At 42.8% G+C, this 26,465-nt stretch overlaps 1 protein-coding gene and 1 long non-coding RNA gene across 5 annotated transcripts in view; one reads left to right on the top strand and one right to left on the bottom strand.

Annotated features, from left to right (window-relative positions):
- Positions 1 to 26,465, bottom strand: part of KCTD15 (potassium channel tetramerization domain containing 15) — a 44,641-nt gene that overhangs the window by 11,965 nt on the left and 6,211 nt on the right. For all 4 annotated transcript variants that reach the window (XM_085235127.1, XM_085235125.1, XM_085235128.1 and 1 more), the window contains 2 exons: positions 25,213 to 25,388; positions 2,524 to 2,668 (listed from right to left, as the gene is read on the bottom strand). In XM_085235127.1, the coding sequence (XP_085091253.1) occupies positions 2,524 to 2,668; positions 25,213 to 25,388 (321 nt within the window). The remainder of the gene's footprint in view (positions 1 to 2,523; positions 2,669 to 25,212; positions 25,389 to 26,465) is intronic.
- On the top strand, positions 2,853 to 12,655 carry LOC146543488 (uncharacterized). The gene is made up of 3 exons (XR_014886168.1): positions 2,853 to 3,012; positions 6,595 to 6,716; positions 12,408 to 12,655. It is a non-coding gene; the product is annotated as an uncharacterized LOC146543488 (long non-coding RNA).

The following is a 26,465-nucleotide window of genomic DNA, read 5'->3' as shown; positions in this document are numbered from 1 at the left end:
CTCTGACCAGAGCAGGAGAAGGGAGCTGTAAGCAGCTCCTAGCCACCCGCCATTGCCCTGCTCAGCAGACTCTGCAAAGCGGAACCGAGCCAAGAACTCATGGTAATTTCTGAACATACTTCATGGGGCTTAAAATCCTCCAAGCCCAGGAAAATTATATGAACTATTAGAATGTTGCTTTCAGCAGGGAGACCTGTCAGATTCTAAACACTTTCAAGTTCTGGCTTATTAGTAGTTGGAAGTGTAATTAATATTCACTGTAAACACACCAGTCAGACTTGATAATAAAGAATCACTAGCCTAGGAACACATACCCCACTTTCTCTGCATTTCAGTGTTAACTTAGTCTGAAAACAACGCTTAAACAGCAAACACTGTGAGGTTGGTGTGGTACTAACATTCCAAACTTTGCAAAATAACCATCTGAGCAGCAATTCCAGTTGAAAAGCAACTTGGCTAAACCTTGAGGCTAATAAACTGCTTGATTAAATTAAGGGGTAAAAACTAATAAATATTCAAAACACTTGATAATGCTTTGTTTGACATAAAGAACAGTTAATGCAAGTCTCACTGGAAAACCTGTCAGGTTTTATACCTTAAATAGAGTTTTGCATTTAGAAACACCAAGTGATTCCATTTGCTGCCTTTGATTATTGTCTTCTGTCACTTTAATCATGCTGGTAAAATTACACAATTTCTGTGAAGTCAAATCCGTTTACAATGCAGTTTTAATACAGCTTTGCAGTGCATTCTTCTATGCATTTTTATTTAGTTACTCCCTACCTAGCAATGCTTTGCTTTGTTCTTGAGCCCTCATTAGCCTGGGGTTTGCTCTAAAGCTCTCTCAGGGAGGAACCAAATGAAGTACAGTTAACCCTATGCAAAGAGATGGTCTGGAACAACGGACTGAGTTGGGCACAGTGCCGGCTCTCCCAAGTCTCTCCCAGCCCTGCCAGCGGCTCGCTGTGCAGGCAAGTCCTTGGCATCCTCTGACATTCTCCCCTCGAGGCTCTTACTGAATCCTGCTGGTTTTGTTTCACAGCACCTCTGAAATCCATCCACCTGGCTGCTGGTCGAGACCATGATCAGAGTGAACTAGATCTCTTCTACACTCTCTTCTCAGTCTCTCTTTTGCCACCAGATTGTCCAAAACACTGCCGATAAAGCACCTCCCTGAGGCTGTGTCAGTACCATTGCTCCATCCATCCTCTTTAATTGTTCCATCTTGCACCCCACAGTTCTTTAGCTTCAATCCTGCCCACACATTTGCTCTCATCTCTCTTGTCTTGCATCCGCCCCTGCATGCTCTGCCTCTTCCCACGTCACAGCACCCTGTCCCACGGGGCAGCCGCCCTGGCCTGCCAGCCGCTCCCACAGAGCCCAGTGCTCAGACAGCCCCGTAGGGCTGGGCCTTCAGTCCTGCCTGGGAATGCCAAAACTTCTGCTTGGCCTTGGCACAGGAGGTGTGCACCCACTGTGCTGTGCGTCTGCTCAGTGTCAGCTGTAAGTGCTGAGATGCCGGTGTCAAATACAAGTACACTCATGATGTAGGCAAAAATGTCTGAGGACCGGTTTGCAGCAAGAGGATCAGCTGTATGCCACAGTAACTATACATTTAGGATGACTCAGGAAGGCCTGACCAAATTACCTTGCCTACCCAGTCCAACATGAAAAATGAAATTTTACTACCGAGCACGGGAACTTTCCAGTAACACTCAGTGTCCTCTAAGTCCCCGTTAGCATCCCAATTTATTCATAATTTCATCCTGGAGTTAGCTCTTTTGTTAAATCTTGTCATCTAGTTTGGATAGTTTTGTCTTCTAATTTTCATACATAAGGATGACAATGTTGCAAGTTTCATAAGTACAAAGGCAAATAAACAACACTAGGAGGAGAGGGTTTCAACAATCAGGATTTACAAAGCAACTTGCTGTCATTATTTCATAGAAAACATGTATTATTGCTCCTTAAAGGTCTCTCAATAAATTCTATTTCCCACAAATATTCTGACATTCATACATTGTGTAAAAGATTACTTATTGAAATCGAAGTATCTGAACTGGATTTATCTAGCAGAAGTCCTCATGGATTTGTTTAAGGGTGTTTCTTTTTCATGCCAACAAGAAAAAGATTTATACCATTTAATTACTCTAAGTATCAAATTTAAAACATTTCTACCAGATTCTAAACATTAAACCCTGGTAAATGCTAGTTGCTGGTGTTGATTCTTAATTGTTGTTATACCCCGATAAATAAGCTAAAAATGTGAGAAAATACAATTAGTTTAGAAAAACTGGTTTAGCTGTAAGCTTCATCATTTAACTTTTTATGGTATCCATGACAACCATTGGTCCATTTATTAAATAATAGCATCCCTAGCGTAATAAACAAGTACTAAAAATCCTAACAATAAACAGCAACATTTAGCTAAGTGTGTTTAGGTCAAGCACACAAACCAACCTCCTCCAAAATAAATGACAGAATGGGGGAAAAAAATAGATTGCAGACTATAGCTTTCCTTACCTTAAAGTCTTCTGGGAGCAGTAGCTTAGATGTCCTTAGGAAGCTTAATATATATCTGAAAATCTCACCATCTCGATCAATGAAATAATGTTGTTTTAAACTGTCCAAGACAATAGGCTCTGTGCCATTAAACAGACGACTTATTCTGAAAAAAAAAAAGAAAAAGAAGTGGGCAAAAGAGACAAAATCTCATTCCCCCCTCAGGGTGTAAAAACATCCACTCAATATAGCTGTATCAATTCAATGTGCATAAGGTAACGCAGTGTCTTCATTTGGTGGCAAACGCAAACAAACACAGGAAGACAGACGCCTCGGATACGTGTGCACACACACGCGCATGAAGTGCCCGTTGGCAACTGCTCCTGGCACAAAGCTCACATTGCTCTGAATCAGCGCTGCAAATCAGGCTCAGAGCCCCAACAAGGGAAGTGCCTGTGAAATTCTCACCCTGTGGCTGGCAGGACAATGTCTGGAAGAACATATTATTGGGTAAGTTATATACCCCTGTTCACAGGTACCATTCATGGAGTACCGGGATGTCACTCAGAGATGGGCTCCTGGATGTGAGCTTTCTCACCAGCTGTGCTGCCATTTTGATCAACACCATCAAAGCACTTCCACATGAGAGGGGAGGATACCCATGCATTGTTATGAGCTGTACAGACCCCTCAGTGCTGAATGTTTTGGCAAACCAGCAGCAAGGGTACATACAGCCCCACCAGTGCCCTACGTACCGGCCTCTGTCGGGACAACACAACCTGCCAAATGCTTCCTGGGCAAAGACAAGGGATGAAGCCTGAGAGCACAGGTCCAGCTGGGTAAGTGTAAGCAGAACCAAACACTGCATCTGCTGCACTGTGCAAGTTTTCTCCATGTCCTCCTGACAGCACAATGCAGGCTGGGTGTTTGCTGGGCTACACTTCCTCTTGCCTCTCCTCTCCAAATGTCTGGCTTCTTTCAGAAGGCTTTGTCTTCCCATGAGAAATAAACCAACTGAATATATGTTCTTGAAAGGAAAATCACAGGAGACAGACAGCAACGACCTATTAAGTAATTGAGTCCATCTCTCTGACAGTGCAGCATTGTTCTCAACTGCAGAATGTCTCGTGTTTCAAAGTCGAGTCTTCAATAACCCTGCCAGTGAGGACTCCACCACTTCCCAGTGAGAATATTCCACAGCCCGCTAGATTTCACTGTCGAGTGTCCCTTAGGCTCAGCTGTGCAATCCACCAGTATTCCCCACTGCTAACCAGGGAAGGGCTTTTCCCTGCCATGGAAAGGAGCCCACCCAGCCACTGTGCGAGGTGATGGCCAGCACTGCCAGCGAGCTCAGCAGCTGCAGCCTGGCTGCTCCTGCTCCCCAGCCCTGCAGAGAGTGCCCAGGGCATGGCTGGGATGGTGAGCATCAGCCCATGTGCTGGAGGACAGTCTTGACCACAGGAGTGCAGATGCTTGCAGCTGCCCCGTGCTCAGCTTGTTTTGGACTGTGGAGTCTTTGTGGGTGAAATTTGTTCTCAGCAGCTGCCCCTCAGTCTGGTCTTCCAACTTTTTGATGTAGTTACAAATATAATTAACATGCCATTAATTTCTAAATTAATTGTGGAGATACTAAGTTAGCAATTCCCTACTGAACTCAGCTAAAAAACCCTTCACTCTAGTGTAAGCTCCAGGTTTTGCTGCCTGCTCTCATTCCCTTACATCTGTGCTAGCATTCAACTACTCTGAGTTACTTAGAATAATCAAATGCTTCCCTAAACCCTAATTGTAATATATTTACTGTCTTTCTCCAACCTCTAACTTTCTAACTGTATCAGAAAAATCCAACTCACACTGCAACATTTAATTTATATAATCCCAAGGTTCGGCAAGCCTCCAGTCATTCAATATTTTCATTTTCATTGTTATTTGAGGTCTATTTGCTTGAGACAGCTAAATATATTGCTTCGTACAGAGCTAAATTTCAACCCAGGAACCAGACAGTTAATTTATTTCCTTAGACATGCACAGAGCCTGGATGCTGTTCTGAGTTAGCCTAAAAGCTGATAAAGTAACTTAATGTTTCAGTACAAGACACTCATTATTTGTGTGGCTACCAAAAGTTTTGAGAACTCATCTTTCCCACTTACTCCCTAAACAAGCTGGGCTATGGCTTAAACCTCCTCCTGCTGTAGCCCATCTTCTGTGAAGTCTGCAAAAGCAAAGCAATGGCTGTTTTTCAGCTCCTTGGTGCATGTGGGGGAAGGTCTGCCAACAAAGAAAGGATGCAGGGAAGACAGGATACAAAATGCTAATGGGTTGCTCTTTAATGTAGTGAAGCTGCTTCTTTTTTTTTTTTTTTTTGGTAATGAAAACAAAACATGAATTTTGAGGCCTTTGTAGAGTGCCTTAAGCTGTATTTCTTCACCAGCAAAATTACTGCTGGGGAAATAAACTTGCAGAGTGTTGAAAGACTTAACTGCCACCCCAAAAACAGAGTGATGAATAGTTTGAGGATTTATTTGACATTTTAGGGGTCTGCTATGTTCCAAGAACAAGCTTCACTGCAGCATTCTGAAACACTGCATGTGGAAAGTGCTCCTGTTTCTCCTGCCTCATCAGCACAAGCTGTACTTGCAAAAATCCTATCAGAAAATGCAGTTCTGTGAGAACAAAAAGTGAACTCAAATGACAGCTGCCAGTAGAAGCTTTGATGCACTGGCTTTACTCCTGATTGGCAAAGCTGTAGAAGCACAGTGACCAACAGCTCCGCTACTAGATGCACTCAGCAACCAGCTCTCAGGCTGCACAGCACACACCACTGTATGCAGATGTGGGGACTTGCTGCAGCTCTCAAATTGGACAGTGGTCACCCCAAAATGTTCGCTTTTACGAGCAGTCCTGGTGCATAATACTTTAAAACTTCATTTTCCCCAAGGAGCCACTTGCTTGTAGTGCGTGGGAACAGTGCTCCCAGTGATGTTTGTAAAGTGGAAGGCAGAGGAAAACTGAGGCAAGGCAAAAAGAGCTGCACTTAGATCCTATACAGATGGGTGAGTTTCAGCAGTGAATGTTTCTTCAGTACTCCCACCTTTTAAGAGATTGTTCACTTTTGCATTTAAAAATGCTTTTAATTTCCCCCCCCACCCCCATATTTCATTTCTGGACAGCAGCACAAGCCAGGATCAAGCAAAACAGTCCCAGTGTGCATGCTTTCCCATTGCCTTCACCTTCCCGGCCAGGTTCGGCTGCGCTTTGCACTCTTCCCAGCCACGTGCTTCTCTCACAGCTGTTCCTGCCTTCTAGAATCCCTCCCTGCCACCCAGCCCCTCACAGGGCTCCAGCTCCCAGCCCTGCAGAGCTGGATGAGGAGTGAAATGGTGCCCAGCCTGCAGCTGGATGCTTCTAACCCCTCTTCCCAATGTCCAGAACACATCCTGTTGATCCTATTTTTGCAGCTTCTTTGTGCTTCAGTTGTTTCTGCTAAAGGCTCTTTTACATTTTCAATAATGTTTAGCCAAAATGCCAGGGGGCAAGTTTCTAGCTTTATACCTATTTCACTATGATATTAAGGTCTCCTTTTTTATTAGATCAAAAACAAACAGTGCAGCCAGCCAACCCACAAGGACAAGAGTGCTAGTAAATTCTTTCCTGAGTTCCTTGGACAGGGAAGGAAGCTGTGTGCTGTGTGTGAGCACCTACAGAGACCCACTGCCACCCGCACCCCTGACAGCGCTCACTCCCTGCAGTCCACCCAGGACCATGCAGGCTGCCTGCACCAGAGCACAGCTGGGGAGGATGCATGGGGGCACCGAGTCCAGAACCAGCTGCAGCTCTCACCACACAGCCTCATTCACAGACCCACCCAAATCCATCAGGGAGTAGCCAGGGCTTTTTGCTCTCTGAAGCACCCCACATTCTCAAGATTGCTGCCCAGCAGTGCAGCACAGCTGGGCTTTGCGCATCACCAGGCTGGAAGTTAATAGCATTTGGGTGAGTGTTTGGAGGTGGTAGTGCTTTCTCCTCTTGGGCTAGATTAGCCATTTTCTTGATAACTCCCTTTTTGAACAGAAAACTGAAGTTCTTTCCTAACAGATCTGATCCCAGGGGCCTTAAGAGGAGCACCAAGTACATGCGGACCTGCAGGAAAATGAAGCCAAGATCCACTGAGCCTCCACTGTTGTACCTCACTCCCCCAGCCAGCACAGCCACAACACGTGAGTGACAGCCTTTATCACAACATTGCAGTAAAAGTATTAATTTAACTAATTATGTGATTAATATTTAACCGTTCTGTGATATTTTTGTCATTCATAATTCAGTTGTTTGCATATATTAAAAATTTATTCTGTAGACACTTTCTGCCCAATGTCACATCAGCAGGGAGTGTGCATTACAGAGGACTGTCAGTAAACGTGGCTCTCTTCTGATTTTATGGAAAGAGCGGGGAAGAAAAGAGGAATGCTTGTTGGTGAGCCCCTCCAGCATGTGGGACTGCATTCTGCTTGCTTCCCTGCTCCATCCTTGCTTCATCCCTGCTCCCTTCTGCTCCTGCTGACACATGGCTGGGCTTACCGAGCTCTGCAGCTCCTCCTGCACCATGCAGGCTCTGTTGACTGCATGCAGCTCCTGGCTGTTGTGGAGCTGCAGGAGGAGAAGCTGTGCGAGGTGCAATAGGGAGAAGGAAGGAGGTTGTTCAGAGCTGGAACAGAGCCGGGGCAACGGCGTCCAGCATGACCTGAAGCCACCCTGCTGGATGTGTTAGCACCATTGGGTGTGTAAATAGAGTCCAGCCGCTTCTGCTGAGCCAAAAGGGATGCTTATCTCCTAAATATTTGTTCAAGGTGGGTATGATACATATTGTTATCTGCTTTGTGGCGAAAAAATGCTGTGAATGGGAGCAAAGGTGCTCAAGAGACCGGCGAGTACCACAGTATCTGACACAGCTATCCAGGCAGCCAGGCAGTTTGGTCCCTAGGCAAAGGAGCAGGAGGGACAGCAAGAGGAGGGACAGGGAGAGCATGGCCACTGTCCCCTGCCTCCTGCTCCAATGGCAGCCAGGAGGGAGGGATGGTAGAGCAGTCAAGCTGGGACTCATGCTCCCTCATGCCCCAAAGTGCCAGGAGTGTGGCTAAAGGTTGCTATGGCTGCAGAAGTTTTTCCGATTTGCCTCAGTTTAAATCTTCAGCTATAACTAGTGTGGAGGTCAATTAAAAAAATGCTGTTTTATTTTTATAGCATATTTTCATCACCTGTTGCATGACCAGTGATTTTAAACCCTTTCCAATTATGGGAAAATAGCACTAACAAGTGACTACAGCATGGAACTCTGCTCACTGCACTAATGCTGCACTGGCTTCATCATTGAAGGGGTCTGCCACAGTTTCCAGCCAAAAAACAACCAATCTTGTCGCTTCATATGATAGTATGTGTCAGTGGTCAAGGGAAGAGCCACTGAATTAATCTGTCTGGATTTCAGTAAGGCCTTTGACAGTCTCCCATTAACATCCTTTTCTCCAAATAGGAAAGATATGGATTTGATGAGTGGACTGTTCGATGGATGAGGAACTAGTTGCAAGATCATTCCCTGAGAGTGGTGGTCACTGGTCAATGTCCAGATGGAAATCAGAGACAGGTGTTATTCCTCAGGGGTCAATATAGACCAAAAAAAAAAAAAAAAAAAAAAAGATCCAAGAGACAGAATATCTTTCCTATGAGAACAGGCTGTGAGACCTAGGGCTGTTCAGCCTGGAGAAGAGAAGGCTCTGGGGAGACCTGATAGTGGCCTTCTAATATCTGAAGGGAGGCTATAAGAAGGAAGGGGGCAGACTCTTTATCAGGGTCTGTTGTGGCAGGACAAGGATAAGTGGTTTCAAAGTAAAGGAGAGGAGATTTAGAGTGGAGATAAGGAAGGCCTTTTTTACAGTAAGGATGGTGAGGCACTGGAACAGGTTGGTTGCCCAGGTCGTGGATGCCCTGTCCTTGGAGACAATCAGGATCAGGATGGACCAGACTCTGAGCACCTCATGAAGCTGTAGGTGTCCCTATTAATTGCAGGAGAGTTGGACTAGATAGCTTTTAAATGTCCCTTCCAATTCAAAAGTTTCTGTGATTCTATGAGTCTAGTTTCTGTTACAATCGAAGACAGCATCCTGATCACCTCAGATTTCCCCAGACATACATTTGGCCCGGAGGGTGTTCTTGCCAGGGAGAATTTTGATTTAAGCATCTTTTAAATATTTTACTTACACAGTGACAGGAAAAAGTGTGCATTGGGCAAGAGTTTGAATCTTAAATTGGGGTGCAAACCACTACTCTGCAAATTGCAAAAGCCAAGCAGTCACAGGTGCTCTGCTCCACGTACCAGGTCCCACACACTGAATCCCATCTCAGGCACAGGTTTTGTGTCCCTAGGGGGGTGCAGACTTCAAGCTCTTAGTAAGAGACTGGGGGAGTCCCCTGTCTCCCAGATACCAGCATCCTGCAGACTCTGACTGGGCATGTACATGCTCTGATCAGCCATGGAGCCCTCAGTCCTGATGGCACAGGTTGGTGACCACAGATACACAGCTGATCTGTGACAAAAGAAGGGAGATAGTAAACCTGTAACCACCAGCACCTCTCTGATTTAGCACCAACAAAGTATCAAATAGTACAGTCCTATCTTAGTGGAGGGATGAGTAAGGTAACACAGTGTAACAGGCTCATCCACCTCTAATTCCCGAATACCTCGCATGCCAGCCTTCTAACATTGGCCCTGGAATGCCATAGGAGTTGTCTGAGCCATATGCTCACTTTGCAATGCTTTTGAAGGATATTACGCTCATTAACTGGGACCTGGAGGAACTGTAGGATCTATTATCTAGATTTAATACTTCATATTTTGCTGTTCAGGCTTGAATATCTATTTTTGTAATAGGTCAGAGCTAGTGTATGTAGTACCAACATGTATTTTTAAAAGTCAATAATCCAAAAGGAACATTATCATCTGCCATAGAGAATCATTCTTACAAAGTTCTGGAAGAATTTTTGCACTTTCAACTGAAAAGCAAAATTAGTACGCAATAGATTTTGTCACTAAAACAAAGTTAAGGAAAACAATATTTTCAGTTCTATGTTACTGTCAACTGGGACCACTGAAGCAACAGGCAGTAAAATCCACTGAAATATAAATGAGCTGTTATTTCTGAAATACCACAAAGCATCCATGGTGATAAGGTTAAGAGATCTTGCAGCTCTTTCTCTCTGCTTGTTGCTAACAATCTGTTTCCACACTTCAGACACTTTCACAGGTATCTATTTGATGTACAATTTCATGGAAATATATATATATAAATAATATATATATCTCTTATTTTTTAATTTATAGAGATGGTGTTGCCTATAACATAGCATTGGAAGCACTAATCCCGGTACAGAAGGGTATGTCTTTTCCTGTGTTAAGAAATTCTCTTGTCATGAAAAGCCTGGCATTGCTCAGCATGGCTGAGCATCCCATCAGCTCCTTGGGAAGGAGCAGGAGGGAGCAGTCACACAGTCAGAGCAAGCAGAGCAGTGGCCAAAGAGATCTGGACTCCAAGTGCTTTCATTTCCATGCGTTTCATTTCCACCAGGTTTATTATGGTATTAACCCATAGCCCTTCACCTCACTGGAAGTCTGGAATTAGGCCCATCAGCACTGGCTGCTCATCCCAAATTTATCAGCAACATATTCATTTCCCGAGGGCCTGCTTCTGCCACCCATCTCCCATAAACAGTTCTTCAGTAAAGCACTGCTTAGCCATGAGTAATGGTGGCAGAATCCAGCCCTAAGTCAAGCTAATGATTTTATTTTGCCTTATTAAACTAGCATTTGTATATTTTAGTGTGTTATTTTAACAGCTATAAAAAGACTTTACTAAACAAACAGTTTCTAGTATGTTAATTGCTGTATTACGAATTCTTTCATTCTGCTCAGCATATAACCACATTTATAAGCTGGATAAGTAGAGACACATACGGACAGAACGGCACTCATCTTACCTACACATCATAATTCTGACACATTCATTTCAGTCGTCAGTCGTGAAATGCATTTGCTGTGCTTAACAAGAAAAAAATGTAACTTTCAAATACAGGTAGAATTTGCATTTCTCTGTAAAACTTCCCTGTGTGCTACTGACACTGCTCCGCTGGTCTTTTTAATCTTTTGTAACAGAGAACATGAGATACAGCCTTCCATTAAACATACCATTTGCATTTATCCCCTACAGCCTCTGCTGTGCACCATTTTGCTGGTCACACCCAGGAGGCTGCCTGCCTTATTGGTGCAAGCTGTGAGGTCCTGCTGCAACTGGGACTCAGCCCATCCTCATCACCCCCTGAGCCCTTGGCATAAAGCTCCCTGGGACACGGGCAGAAGCCACTAATTCAGTTCAGAATGATGCAGGTGCCACAAACCCAATGTACCAAAGTGGGTGCCATCCCTGGGAGGGTGGCTGGGTTGGCTGGTGCTAACAGCAGTGCAGCCCCACGCATCGCTGCGGTCAGCTGCCCTGGGTCTCGCAGGCTGCAGTGGCTGAGAAGAGCATGAGGGGGACATTCTGGCTGACTGCATCATTCTAACAGATGCAACCAAATGATATTAAAATATTATATGAACGCTTGAAACACAAAATTCATTGCAGGTAGGAGCTAGGCTTTTTTTTCTTCAGTGAAATATGCCAAAGTCCAGGTGAGTGCACAGGAGTTCATACACTATAGGTAATATCTGTGCATCTAGGAATTCATCTCATTTTAAACGATGGATTAGCATTTGAGTTAAATAAGTACATTAGTTAAGTTAAGCAAGTGCATTAGCCTGATTTCCTTCCAGTGCTATCACTTTTTTCAGAATGAAGCTCTGGTTACTTTTCCTCTTCTTTCAGTTCATTCTAACCGAATTTCTATCCAAATGATTAGTGAAGATTAAAAATACTAATACAAATTTATATCACTACAAGTATCCTATGTGAATTATAACATTGTTGCCGCTGCTCTTATCTGAGCCCTGTGAGAGTTCTTGGCCTTTCATGTTTTCTCAGTAGAGAATTTACAGTAAATTTTGGCCATGAAAATCAGTGCAGGAACAAAAATTCTTTGATTTCAAACAAACTCCCAAGCTAGCATCTTAATGCTCTCTAGTTTCCCAAAGGTCCCAATCCTGCAAGAACTGCATTTCAGTTCAAATTCTGTGGGAGTTGTGGGCACTCAACAGAATTAAGTTAATACCTGAGAAGATGCACAATTCAAGTAAAACATGCTTGCCTATACAAGCCTTTTCTTGCTATTCCTTTAAACACCCCTAAGTCGTAGTACTATGAGGGACTTGATGAATAAAGGGTTGCATGTCACACCTCTTTCTTCTTACTTGCTATAACTTCAAGTGGGAGCCAACCACACATTTTTACAAAGATTTTCAAATCTGAGTACGTCTGGACATTGCTGCCACTAACATCAACCTTGTACAACATGCTGGGAGGTTGGCAAACATGCAGATGCTGGTTTTATACTAATGTAAATGGCCTAAGTCCTTGCTCATTGAAGTCAACAGAGAAACTCTGAATGGGTCTCAGTGAAGGCAGGAAAAATTCCAGATGTAACTCAGTCACCTTTCAGGGTGCAAGTCTGACCTTCCTCTCCTTTGCGTGTGTGGGTGCTGTGAAACCAGCATATTTCAGCCCACAGTGGGAGGGAGTAAGGGGAGCAGGCGCTCATAGTCTGTACCACCTTTATAAAATGCAAATACTGACAGCTAACATGCTTTGGTGCCCACTCCTCATGCAAACTGCTACAATATTTCATCTGTTCAAGCCATATCCCTGCACTTCTGAGCACAAGCATGTGAAAGCTGAGCAGTTTTTTCCTATGATTGTTTTCTTTCTTTCCAGGCTAGCAGAAAAAAGTCAATGGGCACAGTCTGCCAGGAGCTCCACTGCCTGCCTCCACTACAGGATGCTCTCCACTGGCACGAACAAGAATGATACCAGTGACTCTGGGTACGGATAATTTAACTTTCTGCTTACAACTCAGGCCATGTGGCAATACTGGCAGTTGGCTGGCATGCTAATTTGTGAAACTGGTAACTCTTCTCTTGCTGAGAATTATGATGTGGAAAAAACAGCTTATCTTACATTCATCCCCTATTTGGTTTTCCTACACTCCATCTTTGTGTACTCTGGTGAATAAGCTACACTTATTTTGCACAGTCCCAGCACCACACTGCATCATGCAGCTCACACCACTGCTCTGGCACAAAAACACCAGGGGCAGTTACAGGCACGCCCAAGGCCACAGCTGTTTGCAATTCTCTGTAAGCAAGTGATTTGGAAGTTGTACCCAGTTTTCTCTATCCGTGTTTTTGTTGTCACACTTAAAACAATGCTTGAATTATGCTCCTGTTTATTTTTGCATTTAATTATGCTGTATTCAGTGTATTTTTCTGGCTCACTTAGAGAAACTGAGCATGTCAATAATGATTTGTTAAAGTGATTTTGAAGGGAAAACAACTAACAAAGACCTTACATCTGCATGTTGCAAGTTGGAAGACTTGGGTAACAGTTTTTTTGCTGGTGTGCCCCAGCAGTTGGCAGGTGAAAGGCAGAATCAGAGTGCGATTTCCAGTAAGTTTTTTGTTACAACAGCAGGGAAAGAGCAGGTAAAGAGAAACACTGATGCACAGACATGTCAAGTGGGAGAACCAGGCTCCCCAGCCACATTCTGGAAGAAAAGAGTGGGGGGCCTTATTGCAGAGGGGGAAATGGCACCCCAGAGGGAGATGGCAATCAATATACCTGCTGCACAGAGGATGCTTTGGGCTTAAGCTTGGGGAAAACTTGAAAGTAATAAGAAAACTGTTAACTGTTGGATTCTGAAGAGGTGCTGAAAGTCGAACCTGGCTTTTTTATGTGACTGAGAGAGATTCATTCTTAAATACAATACTATGGTCATGGGTTTGATTCTGGTCCCAGTGAAGTCAAGGCCAAAACATCCTTTGACTTAACTGAAAACAGAAGGCAGCTCCCAGTTTAACCCTTGCATCTGCAAACAGAATATAACTGCATGTGAACAGAAGAGGAAATGTTGAGAGCTGGCAACAAATCCATCTTTTTAACTGGGGGGAAAAAAAAAAAAAAAGCCATCAACTGAATTTATTCCTCTTTCAAAAGCAGTGATAAGTACTTCTGCCCCAAGTTCAGCCCTCATTCCCTCCCAGACAACCCCAACACAAGTGGAGGACCAAGTTTCTTTCTACTGTCATCTACTGATTCCCATGGAGTTCAACTATCCAAGTTTGTCCGTGAAATTATATATAAGTTTTGCAATGGCAGAATTTAGGCAGTGGTTTCCCTGAAGGCATACCACGTTCCCCAAATGCCAAATCTGAAGCCTCTGATGTAATCATACCCATACAAGTCATTGGCATAACACCATCAACACAGTATGACACCAATGTTAAAAGAAGAGTCCCTGTTTTTCATTGTCTGCTTTCTCAAGAGAGAGATTTGCTGCTGCAAAAGCTTCTACCAGATCTAAACGGATTACCTGCAGCACTGGTAGCATCTGCTCTCCATTAGGACAGAGGCGTAACGGGAGCCTGCCCTTTGGACTGGAATTCCTTCAGCGTTTCAGCTTTACGGTGAAAATTTCAGTTTCCAGTGCTTGCCAACTGATCCTTTCTGAGTCTGACCAAGAGTAACGTTGCAAGTGCTGCATAATAGCTTCCCAGCATCCACGTGCAGGATTCCTTTCAGGTATTGCTTTTTGTGGTCCTCAGCAGATAAAAAAGCAGGAATTTTAGCCTTTGAACTCATACCATACTACAGTAGAGTGAAATCAATACAGTACATATGAACACTGGAATACCTCTGCTTAGCCTGTTTGTCTGGTGCCCAGCTCTGACAGGCAGGCAGTCATCACAAGGATTGTATCAATGAGGAATGCAGTAAGTGCACACATGCTAAGCTAAAAGCCAGCCCTCCTAGCACAGATTCAAGCAAGAGCAAATCAGGTGAAAACAACAACAAAAAAATACCAAAATACAAAATCTCTTAAAATTTGCCTGCAAATTAATTTTAAGTACTAGAAAATAAAATGCATGCTAATCACAGCAGATGAGTTAGAAGAGTAGGTAGCTTGGTGGACAGAGCATGGAGATATGAGTTTATAACTCTGGAGCTTATTTCTAGCTCTGCAGCTTCTCCCAGCTGCAAAATCAGGTTAGGAGAGCCACCATCCTGGGTAATACTGTATCAATGAAGTTACTGACACCGGGGATGAGAGTGGCAATACTTACCTGTTTCTGACTCAGCAGATTATTCATTTAATGTCAGTATAGCACAATGGAGCAAGCTGTTGTGCTGCAAGGACTAGGCACATTAATCTATTTGTTACATTCATGTAACAAAGAAACTTGGCAAAATTGATGCAGCTTGCAGCAGTTTAGGGCACAACATGTGTTAGCTATAGCCTAGCATGTTCCACATCACGTTGTTACTGTGTGCTTGAGAGATCTAGCCTCCTCTATGCTTTCAGAATTGAATCCTGTGTTTGCATGCCTACATATTTAAATATGCACTTTGTTCTTAAAGACTTTATTAGCCCATGAATAGATTAATTCTATTTTCAGTTTTACGGGTACGATTTTGGAGTATCTCCTTCAAAGCCGGTGAAGTCTTCTTTTTGTGAAGGCCATCTGACCAGGAAAGGCACATGCACCTACCTGTAAGGGTAGGACTCTTCCGTGTGCACCTGCCTGTTGATTTTACACCTTCAGATGTCTTTGACAAGTTCCTGTCTACACATCAATATACATTCCTGGCATCACTCCACAGCAATGAACAGAGTTACACCAGGGATTATATGGGGCAGTTTTCTAAAAGAACAGGACTTATTTTGTTTCCATTTATGCTTACAGTAAAACTCTCATTGTCTTCACTGGAAGAGAGATTTGGCCCAATGTACTAATATCCAAACCACCTCAATTTACTTTAGTGATAGTAGGCAATGAATTAATAAGGCCCAATATATTTTTAAATCTTAGATTTTATAAATGATCACAAGCATGTAGGTCACAATATATACACAGAACGACACCTACAACAACCACCAGTGGGATCATTAAAATAATTAAATTAGGCCTAAAGACAAATTCATTTCATAACATGTTCCTTACAAAACAGATACCCCTTGCTTCATAATCTAGGGACTCTTTTTTATAAACTTCCTAAGTAGTTCATGAAATATCCCCGTAAGGAGACCAGGTCTACTTGTCATTGCAGAGTCATTATAAAGCAAAAGTTTATATATCACAAGACAAACACCAGTGATATGTACTCAAAGACCAAATATGAAGAGGTAACATCTCTTTTGCTTTGCTGGTGCAGTGGTTTGCTGTGACCTCAGGACATGATTTCCAACACAAAGTTACCGAATACACATCTTAATACAAGTCCTCTCCATGTGTTGTGTCTACTGGGTGCACAGCATACAACAAAAATACATCAATAAAGAGGATTCCCCTTTGTTTTAAGTGTAAAGTGGCTACAACTGTGAAACTGGGCAAAGGTGAAGTATTTTGCACCGTGTTCATCAGCAGAAAAGCAGCCTCCATTAGCAGCACGTAAAAGGAGGAGACAGGTTGCTTCCATAGCATCCTATGGAAGCTGTTTCTCAAACCATGCTGCTAATGCTGATGCTTTTCATGTTTCATGTTAGTGCCCTGAAAACAACTGCTGAAAAATACTTAAATTGTGCTGCTGGCACTGAAGTGCCCTGGCAGGTGAGAAGTGAGTGGTAAGCAAAAGAAGGAATTAAAAAAATGACAAAGGACTTAACCAACTAACCTCAGAAACTGCTACAAATACAGAGCACTAAAGCAAGAAAATGCTGAATTACTGGTCTCCCTATCTTCTGGGCTCTATGTATGAGTTTTAATAAACCAGACTGATTTTTAACCCATTGTAAACAGGAAGGAAGGGAATTACTAATGGGCTAAACTCAGCCCAGTTATTGTTGCAGGGGAACAGAGAAGAGCAGAAAATGAGACAAGGTCATCTGAGTTTGCGCCAAAGATATTGGAGAGACACAGCCTAGCAGCCCTGACCCGCCACAAGTGACATCCCTCTGGCCACAGCCAGGATAGACAGATTGCATAGAGAACACCTCCTCTCTCTTCCCTTTTGACTAGCCAAGCCAAACAAGGTAATATCTAGATCAGGAATTCAAAATTTTCTCAACTTCAGGCTTTTTGAGCAGCCTGTGCTGGGCTTAGCAACACAGCCATAATTTTTTTTCTGTAAGGCAGATGAGTTTGGTTTGCTATCTTCTCTCCAACAGTAGCACAATCCACCCCTTTCTAGGTGCTATAATACCTCATATTTGTGCCTAGAACTCCACACAGCTCAGGCTGTAACATATATATGTATACGGAGAAATAATAATTTCGGAAAAAGTGTTCATCGGAGACTAGCTGTGTAACATTCTCTCATACATTTCATCAAATATTCCAAGTAAACATAATAATAATTCATTCATTGACAGGTCCCATTCTCTGCACCCAGTTACACTAAGATTTGTGTTCCCAAAGGATAAGCTCTGCCTCCCTCTCCAGAGCCTGCGGGCAGTCCCTGGGCAGCAGCTGTGCTGGGCAAGGCAGCATTTATGAAGTCCAGTAAGGAGTAAACACTTTTATCACAGCAGACAGCTCAGCTCTGCTGTGGCTCCCTACATGCCAGTTAGTCAGAGATCCTGGAGAGATGGACACAGACAGGTCTGAAGAATCAGTTTCCATACAAATTCCTTTGCTCCCATCTCTCATAGTCACTGGACTGAAAAGTTACATTACAGGGCTTGTTTTCCTTTACCACCAAAGCCACCACCACTGCAGAAGTACAGCAGCATCCTTAGTTAACACAGGAGGATCTGTTTTTGTGTATTATTTCCATGAGCTCTGCTCAGTTTCTCAAAGCAGACTTTGATACTAGGATTTTTCCCTCTAATACTGATCCCTGGTGGACGACAGGTTGGCCATGAGCCAGAAGTGTGCCCTCGTGGCCAAAAAGGCCAATGGCATTCTGGGGTGCATTAAGAAGAGCGTGTCCAGCAGGTCGAGGGAGGTGATCCTCCCCCTCTACTCTGCCCTGGTAAGGCCTCATCTGGAGTACTGTGTCCAGTTCTGGGCTCCCCAGTACAAAAAAGACAGGGATCTCTTGGAAAGAGTCCAGCGGAGGGCCACAAAGATGGTGAAGGGCCTGGAGCATCTCCCCTATGAAGAAAGGCTAAGTGAACTGGGTCTGTTTAGCCTTGAGAAAAGATGACTGAGAGGGGACCTGATCCAGGTTTATAAACATCTGAGGTGTGGCGGCCATAGCGGTGAGGCCAGTCTCTTTTCAGTGGTACGTGGAGACAGGACGAGGGGAAACGGACATAAGCTGCAGCATAGGAAGTTTCGCACGAATGTGCGTAAGAACTTCTTCACAGTGAGGGTGACGGAGCACTGGAACGGGCTGCCCAGGGAGGTTGTGGAGTCTCCTTCTCTGGAGATATTCAAGTCTCGCCTGGATGCCTACCTGTGCAACCTGGTGTAGGGAACCTGCTTTGGCAGGGGGTTTGGTCTCGATGATCTCTAGAGGTCCCTTACAACCCCTACAATTCTGTGATTCTGTGATTCTGTGTAATAGAATGTAGAGACAAGGTATCTAGGTCATTATCCCCAGCTGTAATTACTTCCCCGTTGCGGATTTTTATTCCATGGGGGCCATATCCAGTGCACCTCCTTGAGCCAGGCAATGCCCTGCTCCTTTCAGACTTGGCACTGTTGAGGTGGCTGCTGCAGCAGCTCCAACCAGCCCAGCCAGGAGAATGAAGGGTTTTCCACATCTGCCTGCCATACTCTGTCCTGCTTGCTACCCAGGAGTTGTGCTGGCTGGGTCCTGGAAGCAGCTCCTATCCTGCCCCTAACTTCTCACACTTCCCAGAGAGCTGCATGGACTTGGATGGTTGCAGCCACACAGCACCCTTACAAAACAGCAATGTTTTGCTGTGCAAGCAGGGAATGCCTGGTTCCTTTTCCATTACTTGATTCAGCAATCTGGAAATAAGAGTTCTTTGCTGGTTCCAGCTCCCACTCAGGTAAGCACAGCACCCACAGGTTTAGATGCAAACTGGGGGGGAAAGGAGGGTGGGATACAGAAAGGATCTTTTTAGGGATTTTTTCTTTCCATGAACTGTTCTGCTGGTCAAAATTCTCTTGGAAACCAAAGACTTGCCCAGTCAGCAACCAAATGAGAAAAAACTCTCAAGATTTATCTGTTAATTACAGGTGCATTAAATGAAACAGAAAATGATTTTAATCTCCATGAAAATTCTTATGTTAATTCAGAAAAGGTTTTTATGCATAACTGAAATCTCTGCTTTTCTATTCCTTTCCTTGCTGTCTTCTGCAGCAGAGCTGGGGGGCCCCTGGCAGGCTCAGCGCTCTAGTGTCAGTGCACCACAACCACCATGCTGGTGCCATACCTGGGCTCTACAGCTCTGAGCATCAGTAGCACAGGAGAACAATCCTACCTCTTCAAGTGTTTTCCTTTAAAGTCCATGTATGCTTCAAGTTCACAACATCAAAATTAATAAGCTTTGTGCTGCAGCTCACATGCAGGTGTGTTTTGTAGAGCTTTGCGTGAATTTGGGCTATAGGCACCAATTCAGAAACTTTGCCTTTTGGGTAATAGACCATGCTTTTTAGCCTGGTTATGCCTGAGCCTTCTGCCACCCCACAGACGACCTCACTGGGAAGAGCAGTACCTTACTGAGGGTATAATGTGCCATGGCAGGCACATGTTGTGCTAAAAGAGCATCACTAAGCAGGTCTGCAGAGATACTGAAGAGGGACAACACGCCATACACACACTGGGTGAGTGAGCTGTGGTCAGCGTGGTATGGAATTGGAATTGAGAGGTTTTGGAAACCCCTAGGTTAGTATTGATACTAACAATTACACACGGTCAAAAGAGAGCGAGTGGACCTAGGAGAACTGGCAGTTTTCTGCTCCAAATTGCAACCCTGACCACAAATGCACTGTGTTTTAGAGGCCACAATCAGCCTCTGGTTATGAACAAATTTGGTCTTAACTTCCTGGCCAAAGCAGAGAGTTTGTTTAAGAACTGATTTACACCCTTCTGCCAGTATGTGGTGAATGACAGGATCTGATAATTGGCATTGTTTTCTTGTAATAACATCAAGACTCCACAGATCTGATGAGGAGTTAGCAAGTCAATGGTGGTAACAATGGACTGATCCTACGTGCTCTTACGTGTGCTAAATCTGGAGAATTATATACACTGAATACATCTGAATTAAGAATTTCCCTGCTCTCTCCCAAGAAGATCGGGAAGTTTTTAAAGGGTAAAGGGTGAAGTGGAAAATCTGTCTTGACAATCTCAGTATTGGATGTGTTTGAGTTAATCTGTATCTGGCTATACGGTGTCAGCAGTCATGGTCTGGCAGGGACAACAGGTGAGTCTTGAAACTTGGAGAAACACCTTGTCCTGGAAGTCGGTCCAGCCTGGTGTGACTGCAGAGAGGTGGGGAGAAGAAAAGATCTTGGATGTTGCTGCTGAGTTCCAGCAATAGGGGAATCTATGTGACCTACTGTGCAGCTGGGCCCAGAAGAACATGTTTAGTAGGAGAGCTTGTCCAAATGTGGCTTTATAAAGCTTCGGAAAAAGTCCGAAACTTTAGGGGGCTCTTTTGTAAATTCCCTCCAAAAGATCATGGGCTCAGAGGAAAATAAGGCAGAGAAAACAGGAAAATTCTACCATGCCTCATAAAACCTGTGCTGGTTTTCTCTCTAGGGCAGAACCTCCAGATGGGTGGGTGATGGAGCCAAGGTGCCTCAAGGTCAGGGCATGCACTGTTAGCACCAGCACTGCCTTGGGCCACAGAGCCAACAAGTTTTGCTTTCCTAAAGGGGTAAGAAAACTTTAAAAAAGGTGGGCAGACGGAGTAAAGGCCGAGGGCAGGCAGGTCCAGTCTGGCAGGTCCCAATCACCTTGTTCTGCCAAGAGGTGCTGGGGAAGCTCCTCTGGGTCTGTGTGACCACACTGCTCCCACCAGGGAACCTCTGCTTCAATTACAAGGATGTCTGCTCACTTCTCGCACATGAACAACACTCCTGGAAGTGAGATCTCTTATAACTTTGTTTAAAAAAAATAACATACTTATCTTTAACAGAGGGTTAGACAACAAATACTAATTAACCACAAATGTAAAGTAAATATATTTATCCTTTATAGCTGAACAATTCACAGGGAGCACACAGCAATTCCCTGAGATAAATGTTAAACAGGGCTGTAAAAAGAACAGGCTTCTAATGAAGAAAATCTCATTCTGCTTTCTAACAACTTCAAAATCATATCAAAATTTTCAGTGAAATGGCAAAGTGTGTACTTGCTGTGGTATAGGGGGATTGGGAACTCTTAGTTCTTTTCCACTTGAAGTCGATGATCTGTCACTGAACTCAGTGGGAGTAAGACTGGATGATTTGGCAGCATCTTTGGGTACTCCACTTTGCACATTAAGAGCTCGGATTTCTGGTTGTTTCTTATTTTTGTTTTTTAAGAGCTATCACATTCCCTTCAATAAATACAATTTGCAGCTCACTTTATAGATGTGCTAGAGTCTTTGTAGCCTTCCTTTATAATCTGTCATACAAATCCATATTCAAGTGTCAGTGTGTGAAGGGGTTGCTTTTAGAGATCCTGTGGGTGAAAATATTAAGGGAATTTTTGAGGAAATGCTCTCAAAGTTGAATAATTTGTCTGCTCAGCTGGTTACTTTAGAAAAAAGATATTGATGGTAAGAGTATTCAACAGAGCTTTTTTCTTTGCTATACACACCTGTAGCTCACAATTATCAGAGTTGGCAGTTTTGGTGAGAAAACTTACTAGAAATAAGCTATAGAAAGTGAGCCTTAGATGCAGTGAGTCAGTATCAGCCTCCATGAATCCCCCAAAATTTGTTAACTTGAATGGCAATTTCAGGTATACAAGAATAGCAGCTTCAATTAGTTATAAGTAGAGGGATTAATACTACTACTTCTGAGATTCTCTCTGTGACTATTATGCTGTCTTTACGTTGTTTCTGCTCACAGTATCTTTTGCTTGTTTCTTTTTCCCCTTACCTTTCACCTTCTGAAAATCCAGCTTACTTATTTATAAGGTGGTTCATTTAAAAAGCCAACTGGAAAGACTTGTAAGAGTAAAGACTAAGGTGAGCATGTCTAGTTTAGAAACTGTCCTTGACAGTGGCTGTTGACCCCTTCCCTTTTGCCACAACAGTTGTGTGCTGCTCAAGTCTTCTCTTCTTTAGAGAAGTTATGTAGTCCATAAAAATTTACTGGAAAGAGGGCGTCTGCCACCTTTAATGCCTAATCTGGCTCCCTTTGCTTATGCAAATCTAATCAATGGACAAATTCTCTTCTCCCAGCAGCTGCACTGTAGAATGAACAACATCAAAGACTTCATCAAAGTTTCTCCGAAACAACTCTGGGATCACTGAAATGCAAAATTAGTTCTCCGACTTTACATTGCCAGCTACTCCCTCACGTGAGTAAGACTCCCAGAATCAGGTCCTTTGTTTCCATGAATTAGGGCTAACCACATAACTTGGGATCAGACAAGCAAAGCGAGCGAGTGGGCTGAGCACAGTCAATCTTAACAAATTACAATAAGAAATGTATCACGCTGCCTGCTGTCAGGTGTAATTTATGTCATACCAGAGGGGTGACTGGAGAGCAGGTATAGGCAGGAACTGGTCATACCTATACTTGCTCCTGCTGGGCCTGATCTGGCAAGCTGCTGAGAGCTCTTCCCTCCCACTGAAGTCAACACAAACTGAGTTCATTTAGGACCTAACAGGATTGGGCCTCCTTCAAGTACTATTGAAAGATAAACATGATTCAGTGATTCTTTTCCATTTCCCATTAGCAAGTGATGTCTCTGTGTACGATCATGTTTATACACATGTCCTTAGATGTGCATGTGCTGCATACATTACAAGCTAAAAGCCTATTTGGGACTTTGGAACACAGAAAAAGAGATAGAGGTTGTAACACGAACAGGAAGGTTATTTCCACAGCTTTCACTTTTAGTGAGTGCAAATTATATTTTACGTGACACAAGCTAAGATTTAGCAATGCATTTCAGCATATGCTTACATCTTTCCCTGAAACAGAAGCTGGAAATTTGTTTAATTTCTTAGATTTGAAGCTTATAAACTCATGCTCAAACCAAGAGTTTAATATGCTGTCCAAAATAATCCAGGAAACTCTGCATGTGGATGAGTATGGCTATGCCTCTATATGTAGCCATGCACATCATCACGTGAGCATAATTTAACAGTGCTCTGGCATTCTTTCCAGATGTCTCACCCAGAAAAGCTATCTCCTTCTTGCATCTGCAAGAGATGCCTCTCTCATCCAGGGCACTGCAATGGAAATCTGTGCCTTGTGGAAGAATCACACAGAGGCAGTGAAGCACCATCAGGAGCTCCCATCATCCCCACTGAAATAACTGCAAGTTTTATTTTGATTTAAGTGGAAATGAGAGTAGGACAGGCTCAATGGGGGGTAACCAACCAAGTCTACAGCGCACCGCTGCAAAAAGCCAAATTATGAAGAAGAAAAAAAAATGCACAACAACTAAGATTTGATTTGAAATTTAAAGTGAACCCTTCATCCATAACGTATGTAGCAATGCAATCTACATAGGTGGTGGTAAGGGGTTATGTTTTGCTATAAAAATATACATGGTTACTATGTAATCCTTCTGATTTTCAGATCTAGCTCTTTAAGCTCTTACTCCTGTAAGAACTGAAGTTTGAGCAGCTGAAAAAGCATTCAAGCCTTATGAGATAATACTGCAGTGCAAACAATGTACAGTACACAGCAAAACATCTGGCAACACCAGAGCTCTGGTCAGTCACAGTTTTGTATTTTTAACTTAATAGAATTACAGAACCTCAAGGAATATACTTCTGGTATCTTAGCAAACGGGAAAAAGATTTTAAATCACTACTCTGTTCTCTTTATATAAAATATGTGAATTTATGTACATTCTCCCAAAACTTACATAACTGAAGCTTTTATTAAGCAAGTCTGATATGGGGCATATTTTAAAAATAGTGTCAGCAGTGATATTTTAAAATGTAGAAACAGACGTGCTATTCCATCACAACTACTGAATCTTCTCTGTATTTTTATACTATGAAGCATTTGTCTGCTTCTCTGTTACAAATCTCTCCCCACCAAACAGTCTTCTCTATGATTAAAGTACCATACAAATATTAAACAGCAACTGTTCTGAGAAATAAATAAATAAATAAATAAATATGGTTTCAGTCTAACCATAAGATACAGGTATTTTAATAATCATTTCTTTCCCATAGACAATGTAGCAACTATCTCTCCTTGGCATGAGAACACAAGCCCAGCTTTACTACATCAGAAGCATATCAAGGTATCTCCATAAATGACATTTATTGCTTGAGAACCTGCCAAATCTGTGCCAAAAAGCTAGTTCTTTAAAAGGAAAAATCTCCAAATAAATCTAGAGCTTTACAGTGGTTGTCAATAAAGAAAAAAAAAGTCCCTCTCTTTACAGAAATACTGGCCATGCAGGTAGCAAAATCTCTGATAACTCACTGGCCTGAGCTCTGGATTACTTTTGAATCCATAGTGCCTCCTTTAAGCAGTCTGACAGGCACCTTGATACTACACATCTACACTTTCTGATGGTTACATATGAGGCATTTATCCTTCTGAAGCATAACAGTCAGAATGACAAAAGGATGAATTGTTTTAGTGATCAATAACTGTAAATCAAAATCAGGTACTACTGCAATGAAAATATTTTAACCCTGAAAACAGTGATCTCTTTCATAGTACCGTTACAGATCTGATGCTACCCAGGCACTCATGGTGCCCAGTACCCCACAGGACTGGGACCTGGGCAAGTAACAATGAGACAGTGCTACACATACAATATTTTCATGCCACCTCAGTTCATAGCTTGATGTATCTGGAGTTCCCTCTGCGATAATACGGGCCAGAACTAAATTCTTTTTGCCAGGCTTGTCATCAACACGTTCAGTGCTAATCAGCTACCCTGATTACCCACACAAACTGGATCTAAAGTGTGGCTGCAAGCGCATGGAGCTGCTGTACTGGCCACTGCCCACAGGACATGCATGCCTGCTGCCACAGAAGCACTGAGCTATGCCTGACTTTAGGATTTCTGCTGGCCAACAAAAGCATCTGTCTGTACTAATATAACTGAACTGTTCTGTTTTCTCAAAAGAAAGGGAAAAAAGAAATATTTTTTTCCCCTAAATCTGAAAGGAATAGGTTGCTAGGTACAGCTGGAAATAATCCAGGACACCAACAGGTGCTTCACACGTAGCAGTATAGTGCTGAAGACACTGAGAAAGAAAATGAATAGGCTCTCTAAATAATACATAAATTGTACAGGCATTTTTTCTATACACCACCAGTGAAGTTAAGGTATAAATCGGAAGCTGAATTAATCATAGGTGAATATATAATAAATGGTATTTCACGCCAAAATATGCCACACAGGTACTCAAGTATTTCCATGCAATGAACAGAACGAGGCAGAGAGCCTGAAAACACAGAAGTCTTACCTGGAGTCTGGGTACTTGGTCAGGGTAGCCAGGCTGCTGGTGTACATGTGTCCTCCTACATCGATGTGCACAGGAGCGTTCGACTTGGTGAGCTGAGCTGGGAGAGGAATTCCTTGAGCAGCCAGAGGAGAAACTGGGGACCGTGTTAGAGACAGACGGGACATGCTTCTTCCCTCCTGGAAACGGAGGACAAAAAGAACAGTTTCTCTTAAATGTAGCAGTATGTTACCTTTATTTTCAGTGTGATCACAGATCTAATCAGATCACTTTTGCATCTGCCTGATCACATATTCAGCTAACAAATTATTGCCACCACTGTAATTAAGTGTATTTGCATCATTTTCTTTAAAGTACTAGAGGGGAAGGGAAAGATGCTTATTAGCCATAAGAAATCAAGAAAAAAATTTTTCAAGGTGTCAGCCTCAAGGGGCATAAAACAAACTGCAAAATTCTAATTAAAGGTCGCGGGCTTATGTGTTAGATGTGAAATATCCCCTGACAAACGAATAACCAATTTGTGAATTGGGATTCAGGGGGTTTTGCAAGTTTGTCTCAGTAACGAGACACCTCTAAATTAGTGACTTCCTCAGTACTTAAGGCATTTAGTTTGTACATGTAGTAAATTTCATATCAAACTAAGATCAATTTTGTGTCTTATTTTCAATAGTTGCAAAATAAATGGATAATTTTTAGTTAAGCCTTAATATTAGATACAAAGAACTAATAAGCTTTCTAACTGAACGCAATACCTGGAAGCAGTGAAAACAGAAAGATGTATATTTAAACTGACCTGAGTTTTCATGACAAGAAGCGTTAGAGACTACTACGCAATCTGGCAAGTGAAATTACAAATTCAACATCCAGCTAATGGCTACTGCACTAAAAACGTTTGAAAATTAGCGGAATTACTGAATTGGGTCAAGAATCTTCAGCTGATAGACAAAGCAAAAAAACGCTTAAATGTCTTAAAAAAGAAAAGAATTAGCAAAGCAGGAGAAAATTCCTCAGTTATCTTCATTATGAAAAGCACAGCTTATTCTTCATGAAACGTGTCTCAGAGCTAATTTTGGTTAAATCAGTACAGATAGCATACATGGCAAACAAAAATCTGCTGTAAGTTTTAGAAAATGTCCATTCATTCTCCCCCTTATGGGTAGAACAACATATGCAAAACATTATAACTGAAGATATTTCTGAATATAATCTAATTTTCTTTTTATTTTATTTTGCAAGCATGCTACCAAACACCCAGA

This window comes from Meleagris gallopavo, chromosome 13 (assembly GCF_905368555.1).
Source record: "Meleagris gallopavo chromosome 13, MGAL_WU_HG_1.1, whole genome shotgun sequence".
NCBI lineage: Eukaryota > Metazoa > Chordata > Aves > Galliformes > Phasianidae > Meleagris > Meleagris gallopavo.
The sequence above is the reverse complement of the archived record's forward strand: the minus strand, read 5'-3'. Positions and strand labels throughout refer to the sequence as shown.